General features: G+C 49.6%; 4 protein-coding genes across 4 annotated transcripts; 2 read left to right on the top strand and 2 right to left on the bottom strand.

Moving 5' to 3' along the window:
* Positions 1 to 307: 307 nt before the first annotated feature.
* Positions 308 to 5,647, top strand: Triagg1_9715 (uncharacterized protein; the record flags this gene model as incomplete). Its single annotated transcript, XM_062904703.1, has 5 exons — positions 308 to 351; positions 412 to 478; positions 540 to 652; positions 703 to 2,726; positions 3,354 to 5,647. The coding sequence occupies 5 exons, from the start codon at positions 308 to 310 to the stop codon at positions 5,645 to 5,647; spliced, it is 4,542 nt and encodes a 1,513-aa protein (XP_062751285.1).
* A 78-nt stretch (positions 5,648 to 5,725) lies between these two features.
* Triagg1_9716 (uncharacterized protein) lies at positions 5,726 to 10,057 on the bottom strand (the record flags this gene model as incomplete). The annotated part of the gene is made up of 4 exons (XM_062904704.1): positions 5,726 to 6,644; positions 6,703 to 7,835; positions 7,925 to 9,882; positions 9,940 to 10,057. 4 exons carry the CDS (start codon positions 10,055 to 10,057, stop codon positions 5,726 to 5,728), a joined length of 4,128 nt encoding a protein of 1,375 aa, XP_062751286.1.
* Positions 10,058 to 10,696: 639 nt separating this feature from the next.
* Triagg1_9717 (uncharacterized protein) lies at positions 10,697 to 12,270 on the top strand (the record flags this gene model as incomplete). The annotated part of the gene is made up of 3 exons (XM_062904706.1): positions 10,697 to 10,999; positions 11,058 to 12,045; positions 12,101 to 12,270. The coding sequence occupies 3 exons, from the start codon at positions 10,697 to 10,699 to the stop codon at positions 12,268 to 12,270; spliced, it is 1,461 nt and encodes a 486-aa protein (XP_062751287.1).
* A 220-nt stretch (positions 12,271 to 12,490) lies between these two features.
* Positions 12,491 to 13,810, bottom strand: Triagg1_9718 (uncharacterized protein; the record flags this gene model as incomplete). Its single annotated transcript, XM_062904707.1, has 5 exons — positions 12,491 to 12,671; positions 12,738 to 12,854; positions 12,954 to 13,262; positions 13,318 to 13,387; positions 13,432 to 13,810. The coding sequence occupies 5 exons, from the start codon at positions 13,808 to 13,810 to the stop codon at positions 12,491 to 12,493; spliced, it is 1,056 nt and encodes a 351-aa protein (XP_062751288.1).
* Positions 13,811 to 14,206: the final 396 nt, after the last annotated feature.

Below are 14,206 nucleotides of genomic sequence, written 5' to 3' on the forward strand. Positions count from 1 at the left end.
ACACTGTCCCAAAGTCTACGTACCTAGCAAAGGGAATAATTTCCAAAGTAAATAAAGCGAAAGCCCGTAGTTCACTGATTCCATCTTCTTGCATTACTAGCTAGCGCTTTTATATCGCAATAGTGAGGCTGGAATCACGTGACTGTGGGGGCCGCTGAATTTAGGACCAAGCGGCTGCTCGTTCCACACGCCACGCTCTGAACAAACATCATCAATAGCTATCAACCATTTGGCCAGCACAACCACGTTTTTCTTCTTCTTCTTTCTTCACATATCTGACGATAACGAAAATCCTTCTAATACAAGCATGGCACCACAGGATTCTTTCATAGAGGAAGACGAAGATGTCTGGTGAGTGAACGTAGAGGAGTATATTCATTGAGAAGAAGTCACTCTCTAATGCCGTCACAGCCCTCTTTGCATCGAAGAATTCGATTTGTCCGACCGGAACTTCCGCCCTTGTCCCTGCGGCTACCAGGTAGCCATCCCTTTGACCCCATAAACAAAATAGCATAGACTCCTAACAAAAACATTTTTAGGTCTGCCAATTTTGCTTCAATAACATAAAAAATAACATGAATGGCCTGTGTCCGGCATGTCGACGACCTTACGACGAGAAGACCATCCAGTGGAAAGTCGTGACACAAGAGGAGTAAGCTCTATGTCCATATTATCAAGATTTCGCGAGCTGACTGTTTTCAGGGTTGCCGAGTTCCGTGCAAATATACAAAAAAATCAACGCAAGCGAGCTCAGGAACAGCGCCAGAAGGAGGTTCAGAAACGCGAAGCTGAGAAAGAGAATCGCAAAAATCTCATCGGAGTACGTGTTGTGCAGAAGAATCTCGTTTACATTACTGGTCTAGCGCCTACTGTCCGCGAAGATGAACTCCTTAAGACGCTTAGGAAGCCCGAGTTTTTTGGGCAGTACGGCGTTATCCAAAAGATTTCGATTAGTAATCGGAAAAGTTCGGATGGTCAACACCACTCCTTGGGCATCTACGTTACTTTTGAAAAACCCGATGAAGCAACTAGGTGTATTCAAGCTGTCCATGGGTCACAAAACGGCGACCGGATACTAAAAGCTCAATATGGAACGACGAAATACTGTTCAGCATGGCTCAAGAACGAGAAATGCAACAACCCTGGCTGCATGTTCTTACATGAACAGGGCGATGAGGAGGACAGCTATACTCGCCAAGATTTGTCATCCATGAATAGCATCCACACACAGCGGCCGCTACCTGGCGGAAACAACAGCTCTTTCCGCACAACCCCTCGACAGCAAGCCTCGCAGCCAACCCTGACAGCCATTTCGCAGACCATGGCGCGTTCTTCAAGCAAAGATGGCTCGGATTACGGATTAGATGGTTCTGCTTTACCTTCTTCAGCCAATTGGGCCCGAAACCCCCAGCGCAGCCGGCGAGGTAGCCATGCAACGAGCGGCACTCCATCCAGCCCCGCTATTTCAGCCTCGTTGCCTACTACAACAGAAGTTGCTCAAGAAGCTGTGGAGGATACCGAATCTCCTCCATCTACCCAACCTCCGGAAGATGATAAAATCTCAAATCAAGATCCTGCCGAAGAACCACAGCCGCCCCCATCACAAGGCTCACTGGCGACCATCCTACGGGCGTTGCAGAATTGTACATTTACGAGCTTCGTTACTCCGCAATTCAACGAATTGGAACCTCCATTATTCGATATTCGAGGAGGGAAAAAGCGAAAAGCCATGCGTGAGGACGACGATGCACGGATTGGTGGTGACCAGAAGAACGCAACCGAAGGTCAAATTCAGCCGGAAGGCGAGGCAGAGACAGGCGGCAGCCTTGCTCTTGGTGGTGAACCTGAAGAACGCGATGTAATCGGTGATGGGCAGGGGTTTGAGCACCGGCATATCAACTCATTTCCCCCCATACAAAGAAACAATGCCGATACTCTCTTTGGTCCTGCTCTTAGTGGTTCAAACTTCAATCCAGGTACAAGCCAGATGGGTCGAGGAGTTGCCCCCCCGCAGTTAATGTCACTGCGACCTCAATCAGGGTTCAGCGATCAGGTCCCTTCGGGCCTATCTAGCCAGGCTACGTTCCAAAATCAAGGTCATAATCGTCAATCATCCCGGTTCGGCTTTATGGCTGACAGCCCGCCAGCAGCAACAAATCTCAAATTTGCCACGAATCAAAGAATCATGGGCCAGCAATCATCCATGGTATCTAACTCGTTGCAATCCTCAGGTAGCAGCCACTTTTTTGGCAGCTCCATGCCAGCGCCACCGCCAGGACTCAAGTCCACAAATACACCGCCAAATATTTTTGGTCAAGGATTTGGCGGCTCGGCATTTGGCCCTACAACGAAAGACGCACCTGGCGACTTATTACAGAGTTTAATTAGTAGGAGCCGAGGCGGTGGTAACCAGCCTCATGATGGTGGAAAGCGTGAGTACATGATCTCTTCTTTTTCTAATCAGTATCCACCACCCTCAACCTCTACCCCAGCTCCTACTTCTGGCCTTTTGGCATCGCTCTACGGTAACCACCCCGGAGCATTCCAAGACTTTGGCTCGAAGCAGAAGAAAAAGGGGAAGAAGCATAGACATGCTAACACTTCCTCCTCGGGGGGGAGTGGTCTAGTGGATCTTGCGGACCCGAGTATACTGCAGGCGAGGATGCAGCACCAATCGCAAAGCAACACCGGAGTCAACCAGGGAGTTTTCAGCGGTCAGAGCCAAGGTGGGTATGTCCCGAACATGATGTATAATTCCAGTTATGCTCGGTGGTAGCATAACCAAGGGCATCGCATGATATGTTGATATTCATTGCACACTTTTATACTGTACTAGAGGGGCGCTCAAGAGGACCTGCATCTGAAGTTGGGGCTATTTTTATGGATTCTCGAGACATACCCTTATTCCAGCGGGTGTATTCACGATAACGGCTGGAGGCGCACTTCATTTTCTTTCTCCTTTTTCTTTCGGCCAATTGCATTAAAGCCGGCGAGAGTGGTCCTTCTTTTCTTGTTTCACATCATTTTCTCTTTTTCTTCCTACGGACCGAGTTTTATGGTTTGACGCAAGGAGTATCCAGTAAGGCAAACCATCATCGTCTTCCACACAAGCCCTCCTGTATGTTAACGGATTGCATGGAGTCACCAACATTGGTGTCTCCTTGGGTCGCAATATATAATACCGAACTTCTCTACCTTTCCCTCGTTGTTCCCCGTGGAAGACGATGATGGAGGTCGTAGGATGGCTCCTTTTGCCTTTGTATTATAAAACTCCCCAATCCGTAGCCCGCTATCCCGTCATTGCCCTTGTATGAAGCCCTCATTGTATTGCACATTGCTAATGTGTTCTTTAGACCATGATCTTAGTTTACTGGACGAGGCAGAATTATCAGTGGATGCACTGGTCTCAGATGAGTCCTTACCGGCCCTGGTATCATCTCCATCAACCACCAACGCCCGTCGTCTGGCTTCTTCCTTGGACAACCTGGATCCCCTCAATCACTCGACTCCTAAAGGTGTACTGATGCAGGGACAGTCACAACGTTTGAACTTGATTCCAAGCTCACCTCGCATTTCAACTTTTGGGTCTATTTATGACCCAATCTCGTCTATCCAGACACCTTCAAAAATGGATGGTACCGACAACCATGAGGTCGACATCCACACCAAGCCTCATGCAGCAAAGGACTCTTCTCATGTTGCGATGCTCGGACCTTGGCCGACTTCTGCTAGAGGATCTATACTTCAAGAAGAGGATTTCCCTGCTTTAGGCGCGCCAAGGACAAATGAAACTATAAGCACCAACACTGGTTTGGTTACTCCTAAAACCATAATATCGAAAACCATATCAACAATGAAGAGGCAAAATGATAGAATTTCCGAAACCGTGCATGAAGATCATGGAGATATCATCAACGCGGATGAATCTCAGCCTACACGAGGCGGCGACGCGAAATCTCTCAGCTCCATGGTTCATGGTTTTGGAGCTAGTTTCATCTCTCAACCCAAAGAAGAGGCTGCAAAAGTAGATGATTTGGCAGAGGCTTCCAGATTCCCTCCCTTGCCTACTCCTGCCATTAGCAGTGGAGTGGCCACGCCCCCGCGAAGTATACCAAAAACCCTAAGAGTGGTTCCTTCATCAATCAAGACGGAGACACGCCCAGCTTCACCGTCTCCTCTTTCAGTCTCCAATGTACCTGCAGTGGGAAAGCCGGGACATTCCCACCGACCTGGCACACCAGCCAGCGAAATGATAAGTGATACCGCCTCTGTTACCTCGTTTTCGGTTTCCATTTCTCGGGCTGGATCCCCTCCTCTAAGCAAAGTTGGCACCGCTCCAATAAGAGGTACCACGAAGAGTCAGCAACGCAAACAGCGCAAAGATGTGTTGAAGCAAGAAACAAAGACCTTGGCTGAAACACCCAAGACGGAAGAAGCTGAACATGCTCCTGTCATTGGACGCAAGAAAAAACAGAAGAAGGAAAAGCCCGCTAAAGAGGTTAATGCCATGCCTTCGGCAGCCATTCCGACAGAAATGTTGAAGGACGAAAAGGAACCCCTGTCTAAAGACGATGGAAAGCCATTGGCTGATAGCAACAATGAAGAATCGAAAACAGACAGCAGAGGATATACAAACAAAGACAAGCAAGATGCTAGGAACTCAGCGAAAGAGGTAAACGAAGCAACCGCTTCGTCGCCGACACCTTCATTGTCCAGAGCAGCTGAACCTGCAGATAAAACTGTTGAAAGACCACAGTCGAGCCCTGCATCCGTTTTCGCCAATATCAGAGAGTCGCTCTGCACGTCTGCTCCAGATAAACTGCAGCTGTTAAAGCCTGTTTCTAGCAATTCATCCAGGCCAGAGCATAATTCATTAAACCAGCTAAGCAAAAGGGGAGATTGCAAGGATAGCACTTGCAGATGTGGTGAGATGCAAGATGCTGATCTCGCAGCACTACGAGCCGGAAGGCCTGTGCGTAAACAATTTCATACTGATGGCAGCCGCATGCTAATCACCCCTCATGGAGATTGCATCCGTGGGTTGACACCGGAAGAAGAGGATACCTTTTTGGCCCTCCAAACTGCAATTGCTGCAACGGCAGAGAATCCTGCTGCGTTCGTGGCACCAAGGCATCAGCCAAGCAGCGGAGCCTTCTCGCTCATTAAGGGCCGAGCAGTTCCAAACGGGCGACCGAACATTTTCCCCTCTACCGTGCAGCCACAATCTCAGGATCCCATTGGCAAGCTTCAACGAGAGGATGCATTAAGTTATATCAATCAGTATGTGCTACCTCGGCTAAGCCTTGGGGCTACCAGCATGGGATTCCCAAAGGGGGCATCTTCCACTCGGGACTCGGCGAGCCTCAATTCTCTCGCGCCATATTTTTACGGCCCGGATGCTGCCGCCGGAGTGGGCATCTACAGTACACCAGAAAGCGCTCGAGCGATACAGGATTTTGCTGCGCCGGGCATGTCACTTGACGAGATTGGTAAAGGCGCGGCGGCCAGTTCGATCGGCAATATGCCCCTGATGAGTGTTGAGGATGCCGAGGCAGCGTTAACAGCAGCAAAGCGAGAGACGGAGAAGCTTGAAAAAGGCTTGAACCTTGTTATTAAGCGGAACCGTAGACTTCTACTTGGTGCCTGACACGCGCACATGCGTAGGCTCTTGAACTACGGGTTGCTGAATTATTATGTATTACTAGGTATATATGACATGCATTTATTACCTGAAGGCAGCCTTCACCTCTACCCTAGGCCATTCAAAGAATACCTCCCCGCCGTAGACATCTGTGATAATCCTGCCTATCCTGCCTTCAACCTCGGTGTAGAACTCTTCGCATTCTTTAAGCACCCTGACGACCAGGCCCCGGCTGAGGGTTGGATCGTCAGCATCGCCGAAATGCTTTTCCACGCGTTTCCGCAGAGTTTCAATTCCCTTTCGTACTTCCTTCGCATCATAAGAGCCCAGCACTTTATTGAATGCCGTCTTATTGTTTGAAGGCTGTCGAGCGATTGCCATTGCGGACTTGCCGGTTTGCAGCTGCGCTTCGATATTCTCAATCTGCTCTAGAAGTCGCCCCAGGGGTCGCCGCATCACCGCATTTAGATAGAGCGCCATATGCTCATGATATTCGGTATTTGCTTGTGCTTTCCAGTTCTCAAGAACCTCTAGGCCGCGAGCATCAGTCTCTTCGAGGAAGTGGTTCATGTTCTCGATCAACAAAATGTGAAAATTCAGCGCCTCCTTGTCCTCTGGATCAGCCGCTCCGCCGGCAACCCCGACAACAGCCGGGTGCTCACGCGCAATCACCATTAGTGATTCGAACATTGTCTTCAAAATGCGATCGTACTCCCGATTTACCGTCCGCCGCAAGATTAGGTTATGGTCCAGTCCAGCGACCATGTTTTCGACGGCGGCCATAAAAGCGGGAAATATTCGTATGAATGATATGACACCCTTGCGCTTCTTAATTTTAACCTTGGTTTCCTCGATGGCTCGTATCTGTTCGTCAACAAACTTTCTGAATTGCCCCTCCAATGATGCATGCAGCTTCTGGAGAAGGGCATTTAAGAAGTCTTGGTTAGATTGCCCCATTTCGGATAATTTTCTCTCAAGTGTAGCGAGCACTCCAACTCCTTGACTAAGTCACAGCCAGTCAGTCTTTTTTCCGATGTGCTTCGAATAGCAGTTCAACTTACAGTGGATCTTGAGCGATTGCCCACTCCATCAGCCTTCGCAACTCAGCCTCGAGGAATGCAAAAATGGCCTCCATGGACCGCGTAACACGGCGAGCAAGTTCTCGGTCAGGTTCCATGAGCCTATGACGTTTCAAGTCGCCTCCACGGCGGTCTCGAGGGGGAGATGCTGCAACTGCCTCTGGGAAATCTGCTTGTTCCAGCGTAGTCGCATGGAAGAAATCGATGATAAAGTTTTGTTCCATCTCAACTAGAGGCAAAAGATCTTCCAAGGCCTCAGAGAAGATTTCGTACGGCAGGCTTCTGTTATCCGTAGTGTTCCTTTCAACGTGCGCTCTGGTACCACCATCTGCCAATGGCGAGCGTAGAGCCTTAGCTAACGTTTGGCTACGTTTGACGGTTAACTTCCTGGCCGCTGTAGCCACACCCTCCTGCTGTTTTTCAACTTGAGATGAGAAAATCACCTCTGCTTCATCTCCTGTTAATTTCCTCGCATTTTTACGCCAAAGAGTGATCACATGCTGAAATTCGTGCTTATACACGGGAGAGCTCTTGTCTTGATATATTTGCATGAGGCGATTCCAGTTTTCCAGATCCGCATCTCTCGCGTAGAGCATTAAGGGGCTATACTTCCACAGAAGATCTCTGCCAATGCTGTGATGTGCAGGATCAACTTTTTTCGAAAGAGCACCATCTAATGCTCGCTTGGTTTCGACATAAGCTTCGGCAAACTGGCCGGTCATGAAGTCCAGTAGTCGTTTCATGAAGTACCTGCTTTCGTGCAGGTACATTTCTCTCTTCTCTTGTACAATTCTCATCTTGCCGTAATTGCTGTTAAGCCCCAAGGTATTGTCAGCGTCCAGAGCAGTGTCTATAGACTTTCCGGTGTCGTCGCCTCCAAGAGAGGGATCAATCTTTATCATGGCTCTAAAGAGAGTCACAAGGGAGAGTTCAACTTCTTCCAAGCCTCGAAGACTGTCCAAGGGAGCCTGTTGAAGTGCCTGGAGATCGGTCGAAGTAATGGCGCATGTTTCTAGCAATGACTCCAGTTCCTTCCTTAGCAATTTTTGGTTGGCCGTTTGTACCTGGAGGCCTTGGCCTTGGGCTTCAATATACGCAATGTCGTCTGAGAGGGTCTTGAGGTTGTCAGCTTGATGTCCGGAGATAAATAGAAACTACTAATAAAGAGAGGAAAGGAAAGGAAAGGAAAGGAAAGGAAACATACCGAGAGCTCCACTGAATATAACGTGAGTAAATTATCCAGCTCTTCGCATTCGCCCATAGCAAGATCGATTCCTCGTTTGATCGTATTTACCCTCTCATCCTCTTCTCGAAAGCGTGCTAGCCACCCCCCCGCTTGGACTGTGTTTAATTCTCGCTCCAGGTCATTACCTATATCGTCCATATTTAAGCAGTGCATCTGATCGCCAGGAACCCAGCCAAAGAAGTCCAGCCATTTGCCAAATTCTTCGCTGCGATCATCAAGGATAATGGGGTCAACACCCAACCTCTGAAGATACCTAGCATCCTGTCCGATGACTACGGGCCGGCGAGAGGCTTCTTTTGAAACTGCTGCGTCCTTCTCGGTCTCACTAACTTCTTTGGTTGGCGTTGGTGCATTTCCAGGGGTATTTGACTCGGCCACCAATATTTTGACCTCTGGTATTGTCAAGTCACTGATGGTTGGCTTTGGTGTTTCAATGGTGGGAGGATTTGCATCGCGAGAGACAGGTCTAGGCGGTGCTGGGACAACGCTTGTAATGCCATCTGGACCCTCGTTTGCTTTCACTTGGTTTTGGCGGAGGCGTTCTCCGGCTCCTCCCGGCCGTGGACGAAAAGCGTTTGCGGCAGATGCAGCTTTCCAAAATGCACCGGCAACATCCCCTTTGGATATCTTAGACTTTATCATAGGGCCTAAACCGGGACGAGTTTCCTCATCTGGCGAGGTTAACTGTTTTTCAAGGTTTGTCGCGTCCTTTGTTCCTGATTGATCCGGTAGATTTGTGTCCACTGGTGGGGTAGTGGATAGATCTTTCAAGTCGCTGTTGATACTGATGCTCCCTGGTTTTCTCCCCACATCCTCCAGGGGCTCCGTGAGACGTGGTGGGCTTCCGTCTTGGCTAGTTCTGCCAGCAAAAGCTATGCCTGGTTGTAACACTGATGGAATTGCTGGAGAGGCAACCCGATCGATACTCCGTGGCGGAGGTGCCACCGGTTCCTTTCTAGCTGGTGAGCTCATCAAGGGGGCAGGGACCAAATCCCTATCCTGGGGTCTTGAAGGATCCATAGGGGGTCGTCTTCTTTCGGGTGGTAGTTTGCTTTCCAGGGATGGGCGAGGCATAGCAGGTATAGAATCGTGAGTTGAATCGGGAACATCTCGAGGTTCGCTCAGTCCACTTAGGCCACTCGGTCCACTCATGCCGCTGCGCGAGCGCGGTGGGATGCTCGACGTATCATCGCCTTTTGTTGCAGTAGAGTTGGCAATAGAATCTTGGCTTTTGTTGTTTTGGGCTGTCCATCGAGGAACGGATCGTTCTCTGGATGCAGTAGAGTCGAAACTTCCAGCAGGAGACCTATTTTCATTTGCCGAAGGCCGGACAAGAGGGGAGGGCCTGGGATATCGCGGGGCCTCTCCAAGGCTACTTTTAAGGGCGGCTGAGGATGTCGCGATAGTTTGCTGGCTGGTTGCTGGATCAATCGTTTGCTGCCGAGGCGGAGTTCCGGTAGGGCGTTTGCCTGCCCCTAGAATTTGGTCCAATTCCCTCGCGTCGAACCCTGATAGCTCGGGTAATTTGCCTCCTGTATATTTGCCATAGATTTTTATCAAACTTGCAATGAAAAACTTCTTCTCCTTTTCGGTTTGAGCTTGCCAAAAATATGGCTTCCCCAATGTAACGAGGAAGCCCGTCTCTCCAGCCCATTCTCGCAGATTTGGGCTTACCTTGGGCCCCGTATAGGATTCGATGTGTGAGAGATCGTCTAGGTTCCATGTCTTGCCGATTGAGAAAGATCCACTATTGTTCTCCTTGGCTTTGTGGACTCGAACTCTTCCAGACTTTCGTACCGCCACAACAATAATCCTAGGCTTCTCCGTATTCTGACCCCGAGCTTCAGGAGGAGGCGGCATCGACGAATGTGAGGAGAACTCGGTGACGCGAATATGGGTAATATAAGTTTCATGGACTATGGTAGAAGATTAGTCCAGGCCGGATTTCCATGTTTTTAGTTTCTGTGTCTTACGCAAGCCATCTGTATCCTTTTTGTTGAAACAGCTGTCAATGATTCGACGTTTCTCATCCTCGAACCTTTCCGCCCTCGTGGCGGCCGTGTTGGAACCGGCTGTGCTTGAATAATCCATTTTGAAATCCAGAAAAGAGACCACTAATGAGATCAATAGTCTAATTTAACAACTCAAACAAGCCGCCCGGCTCCAACATTGTGTGCAAGCTACGACGCGTGCAGGATCATGAATAGCGCTCCGTATAATGAAGCTCCAAGTTCAATGTCACTCGCATGGGGGCGTGATGCCCCACAGCTACCTGTACCTAGGTATTCTACTTAACGCATAGCATCACAAATCTGCGCTAACTAAGTATGGGATGAGCCTAAATTCATAAAGAAGATATTTATTTAAAGATTTAATACAATATTACGTAATAATAAGTTTTAAACTAGGATCTACTCCGTACACATGGAATTATCTTATTAAAATACCACTTTAAAAATATATTATATATTATACTAAATAAAAAGAACGAGACGGAGAATACTATTATTAAACAGAATAATAAATTCTGTGCTTATATGCGATAAAAAATCCGCTAATTCTTTAATTTATTCCCTCTTTAAATCTCTCAAGTATGGGCACTAGGCTGCTCGCCAACCAATCAGGAAGCTCCATTATCAAATCCAATTCCAATTCAGAGTCTTGCCAGCACTCTCCCACCAGCTCTTGTCCTGTCATTCTGCCACCCTGCCCATCAATCGCAACAACACCATGCTGTCTGCCCGAGCAACTTCCAGGAAGGCCGTCAGTCTCTCGCGAGGCGCCACGAGAGGCCTGGTCACTGTTCAGGATGCCGCTCCTGTACGAACATATGGTGGGCTGAAGGACCAGGACCGGATTTTCCAGAACCTTTACGGGCGATACCCGGCCAACCTCCAGAGCGCTAAGAAAATGGGCGATTGGCACAAGACAAAGGAGATCCTTTTAAAGGGCGACGATTGGATTATCAACGAAGTCAAGGCCTCTGGTTTGCGCGGACGAGGTGGCGCGGGCTTCCCCTCTGGTCTCAAGTGGGTATGTCACGATCTTCGACCTTAATATCGACCTTGATGGGTTTCTAACTCCTAGGCAGTCCTTCATGAACTTCAAGGGCTGGGAAAAAGACACAAAACCGCGGTATCTCGTGGTAAACGCCGACGAGGGTGAACCCGGTACCTGCAAGGACAGAGAAATCATGAGGAAAGACCCGCACAAACTCGTTGAAGGTTGCCTTGTTGCAGGCCGGGCAATGAACGCCACCGCCGCCTACATTTATATCCGTGGCGAATTCTACCATGAGGCCGCCATTCTCCAAAATGCGATCAACGAGGCCTATGCAGATGGGCTGATTGGCAAGAATGCGTGTGGTTCCGGATACGATTTCGACGTCTACATTCACCGCGGTGCTGGTGCCTACGTCTGTGGAGAAGAGACATCTCTGATCGAATCTATAGAGGGAAAGCCTGGAAAGCCTCGACTCAAGCCCCCTTTCCCCGCCGCGGTCGGTGTTTTCGGGTGCCCCTCAACTGTTGCCAACGTGGAAACTGTTGCTGTTGCGCCGACGATCTGTCGCCGTGGAGGAAGTTGGTTTGCTGGGTTTGGCCGCGAGCGCAACCAGGGAACTAAGCTGTTCTGCATTTCAGGCCATGTTAACAACCCTTGCACCGTTGAAGAAGAAATGTCCATTCCCCTTCGCGAGCTTATTGACAAACACTGCGGTGGGGTCCGAGGCGGCTGGGATAATCTGCTAGCCGTTATTCCTGGTGGTTCTTCGACTCCGATTTTGCCCAAGAATGTCTGTGACAACCAATTGATGGATTTCGATGCCCTGAAGGATAGCCAATCGGGTCTAGGCACAGCTGCAGTTATTGTCATGGACAAGAGCGCGGATGTTGTGCGTGCGATTAGCCGCTTGAGTCACTTCTACCGCCACGAGAGCTGCGGCCAGTGCACACCATGCCGTGAAGGCAGCAAGTGGACGGAGCAGATAATGAGCAGATTTGAAAAGGGCCAGGGACGGGAGAGGGAAATCGACATGCTTCAGGAGTTGACAAAGCAGGTTGAGGGTCACACTATTTGTGGTAAGTGCTTTTCGGCTCTCCGTTGCACATCTTCAGTTCTTCTAACATTCCATAGCTCTTGGCGAAGCCTTTGCATGGCCAATTCAGGGCCTCATCCGTCATTTCAGACCTGAGCTAGAAGCCAGGATGGAGAGCTTTGCCAAAGCCCAAGGGGGGGCTGCTCTGGCTGGTGGGTGGCAACATGATTCAAGGGCCCATGGAAAATTGGTTTCTCCTGGTCAGTGATGATGATAATTTTTATATATAGATTATCTGCTGGACCGGTATCGCCCATGGTTCAGCCTACGCGATTATTCGCCTGGTCTGATGATGGGTCTTAATATGTACAAAAAAAAAAATACGAATTACTTGAAAGTAGATACTATTAAGCATGTCTCATTGATATTGGGGAACTACTACGCAGTAGATTAGGTTTGAGTCCCCGAAGCAATGAGATATTCAATGCTTATGTGACGGTATAGCCACCATCAACTCGAATATCAGCACCAGTTACGTAGCTGCTAGCATCAGAGAGCAGGAAGGCTACAGGGCCCATGAGATCTTGGGGTAGGCCCATCTTGCCTTGGGGAATAAGAGATACCCATTTCTGCTTGAGATCTGGGTTCTCATCCAGGATTTTCTGGGTTCTAGATGGAATACCAAGTCAGCTGGCCAGTCTCACAATAAAGAACAGCCCAGGTTAATTGACTTACAGCGCTGTCAGCATGTATCCTGGAGAAAGACAGTTGACCCGAATGCCAGCATGGGCCCACTCAACGGCAAGGGATGCTGCTAGATGGCGAACCCCTGCCTTGGAAGCGTTGTAAGGACTAGTTCGTTCCAATGTTAGCTGATCGAGACTCTTTCAACTCCCCTTTTCATTGAGTTCTGTATTATGCGGGCATGCGAATGGGATCAGCATCACTCACGCTTGGGGCTGGGGGACATTGACAATGGATCCCGACATGCTGCCAATCATGACCATGCTACCGGGGCTCTTCCTCTCCATCAGATGACGAGCAACTGAGGTGGCGAACAGATATGTGCCATCGACGTTGACAGCCCACAGCTTTCGAAGGCGATCAATTGGGTAGTTGACGGCCTCGAAGTTTTCAGTGAAGCCAGCCGAAGTGACCAAGTTGTCTATCTTGCCGTGCTTCTGGACAATCTCAGCTATACACTGTTCGACAGAGTCGGCATCAGCAACATCGGCGTAATGTGCCGTGACTTTGGGAATGCTGAAGGTCTGTTAGACACGACATTTGAAGATATCAGACCTCTTTGGGCACTAACCGTTCGGCATTGGGGTTTTCCTTGACAAAAGCATCTACAATCAGCTTTGCCTGCTTCTCGGCCTCCTCCTCTGTTGCTACGTCAGCTGTCTGGGAACAATGCCTCTGCACCGACCTGGAATCTCACTGTTCATGTCGACCAAGGCTAGATCGGCCCCGGAGTAGACCATTCCCTGGCCAATCACAAGCCCCAGTCCTCTCGCGCCGCCGGTGACGACGCCAACCCTTCCGTCAAGGGTGAAGCTGGGGAGTGTCGGCTTGACATACTGGCCACCAGCAGAGACCGGCTTGCTGCTCGGAAGCTCATGCTCGGCAGGATACTCAATCTCGACTTCAGAGTCTGTTCGAGAGTGGCTTCCAGGCTTATCCTGTCGTGGCGGCACGTAATGGAACTGTCTTACTGCGGCCAATGGCAGTCGACTGGTTGGTCTGAGCGCAAAGGCTCGGCTCGCCAGCCGCAGCATGGACGCGGACGATTTCAATGTGGCAACCATGTTGGTGGATTTGGAGAAGGATGCTGCGAAAGCTTCAAGGTGGGAGAAAGGATGATATATATACGATGGATCGCCTACCTACCTATGAATCGCCTCCTGTACCTGCCAGTATATCTCCCGATGTCGCTCTTACGGTGGCCAGTGGAGGCAGCTAAGAATTCTCCAGGGAAGTGCGGATAGCCACAGCGGTTGTGCTATAGACTTCCAAGGTTGCTGCTAGCAGTACGAGCATGTACAAGTATGTAGGCATGCTGCTAACGGTAGTGGCTGTGGAGGCAAGCTTTCTGCACTGCGACCCAGCAGAACCTTACCTGCCTATCAGCCATTTGGATCCCGCCCAAGATATTGTGTGCCTGTGCTGCTCTCTGATACGTTCCTCGTGAGAGGAGGGATAGC

The sequence above is a fragment of the Trichoderma aggressivum genome (genome assembly GCF_033847375.1).
Source record: "Trichoderma aggressivum f. europaeum strain CBS 100526 chromosome Unknown scaffold_058, whole genome shotgun sequence".
NCBI classification, from domain to species: domain Eukaryota; kingdom Fungi; phylum Ascomycota; class Sordariomycetes; order Hypocreales; family Hypocreaceae; genus Trichoderma; species Trichoderma aggressivum.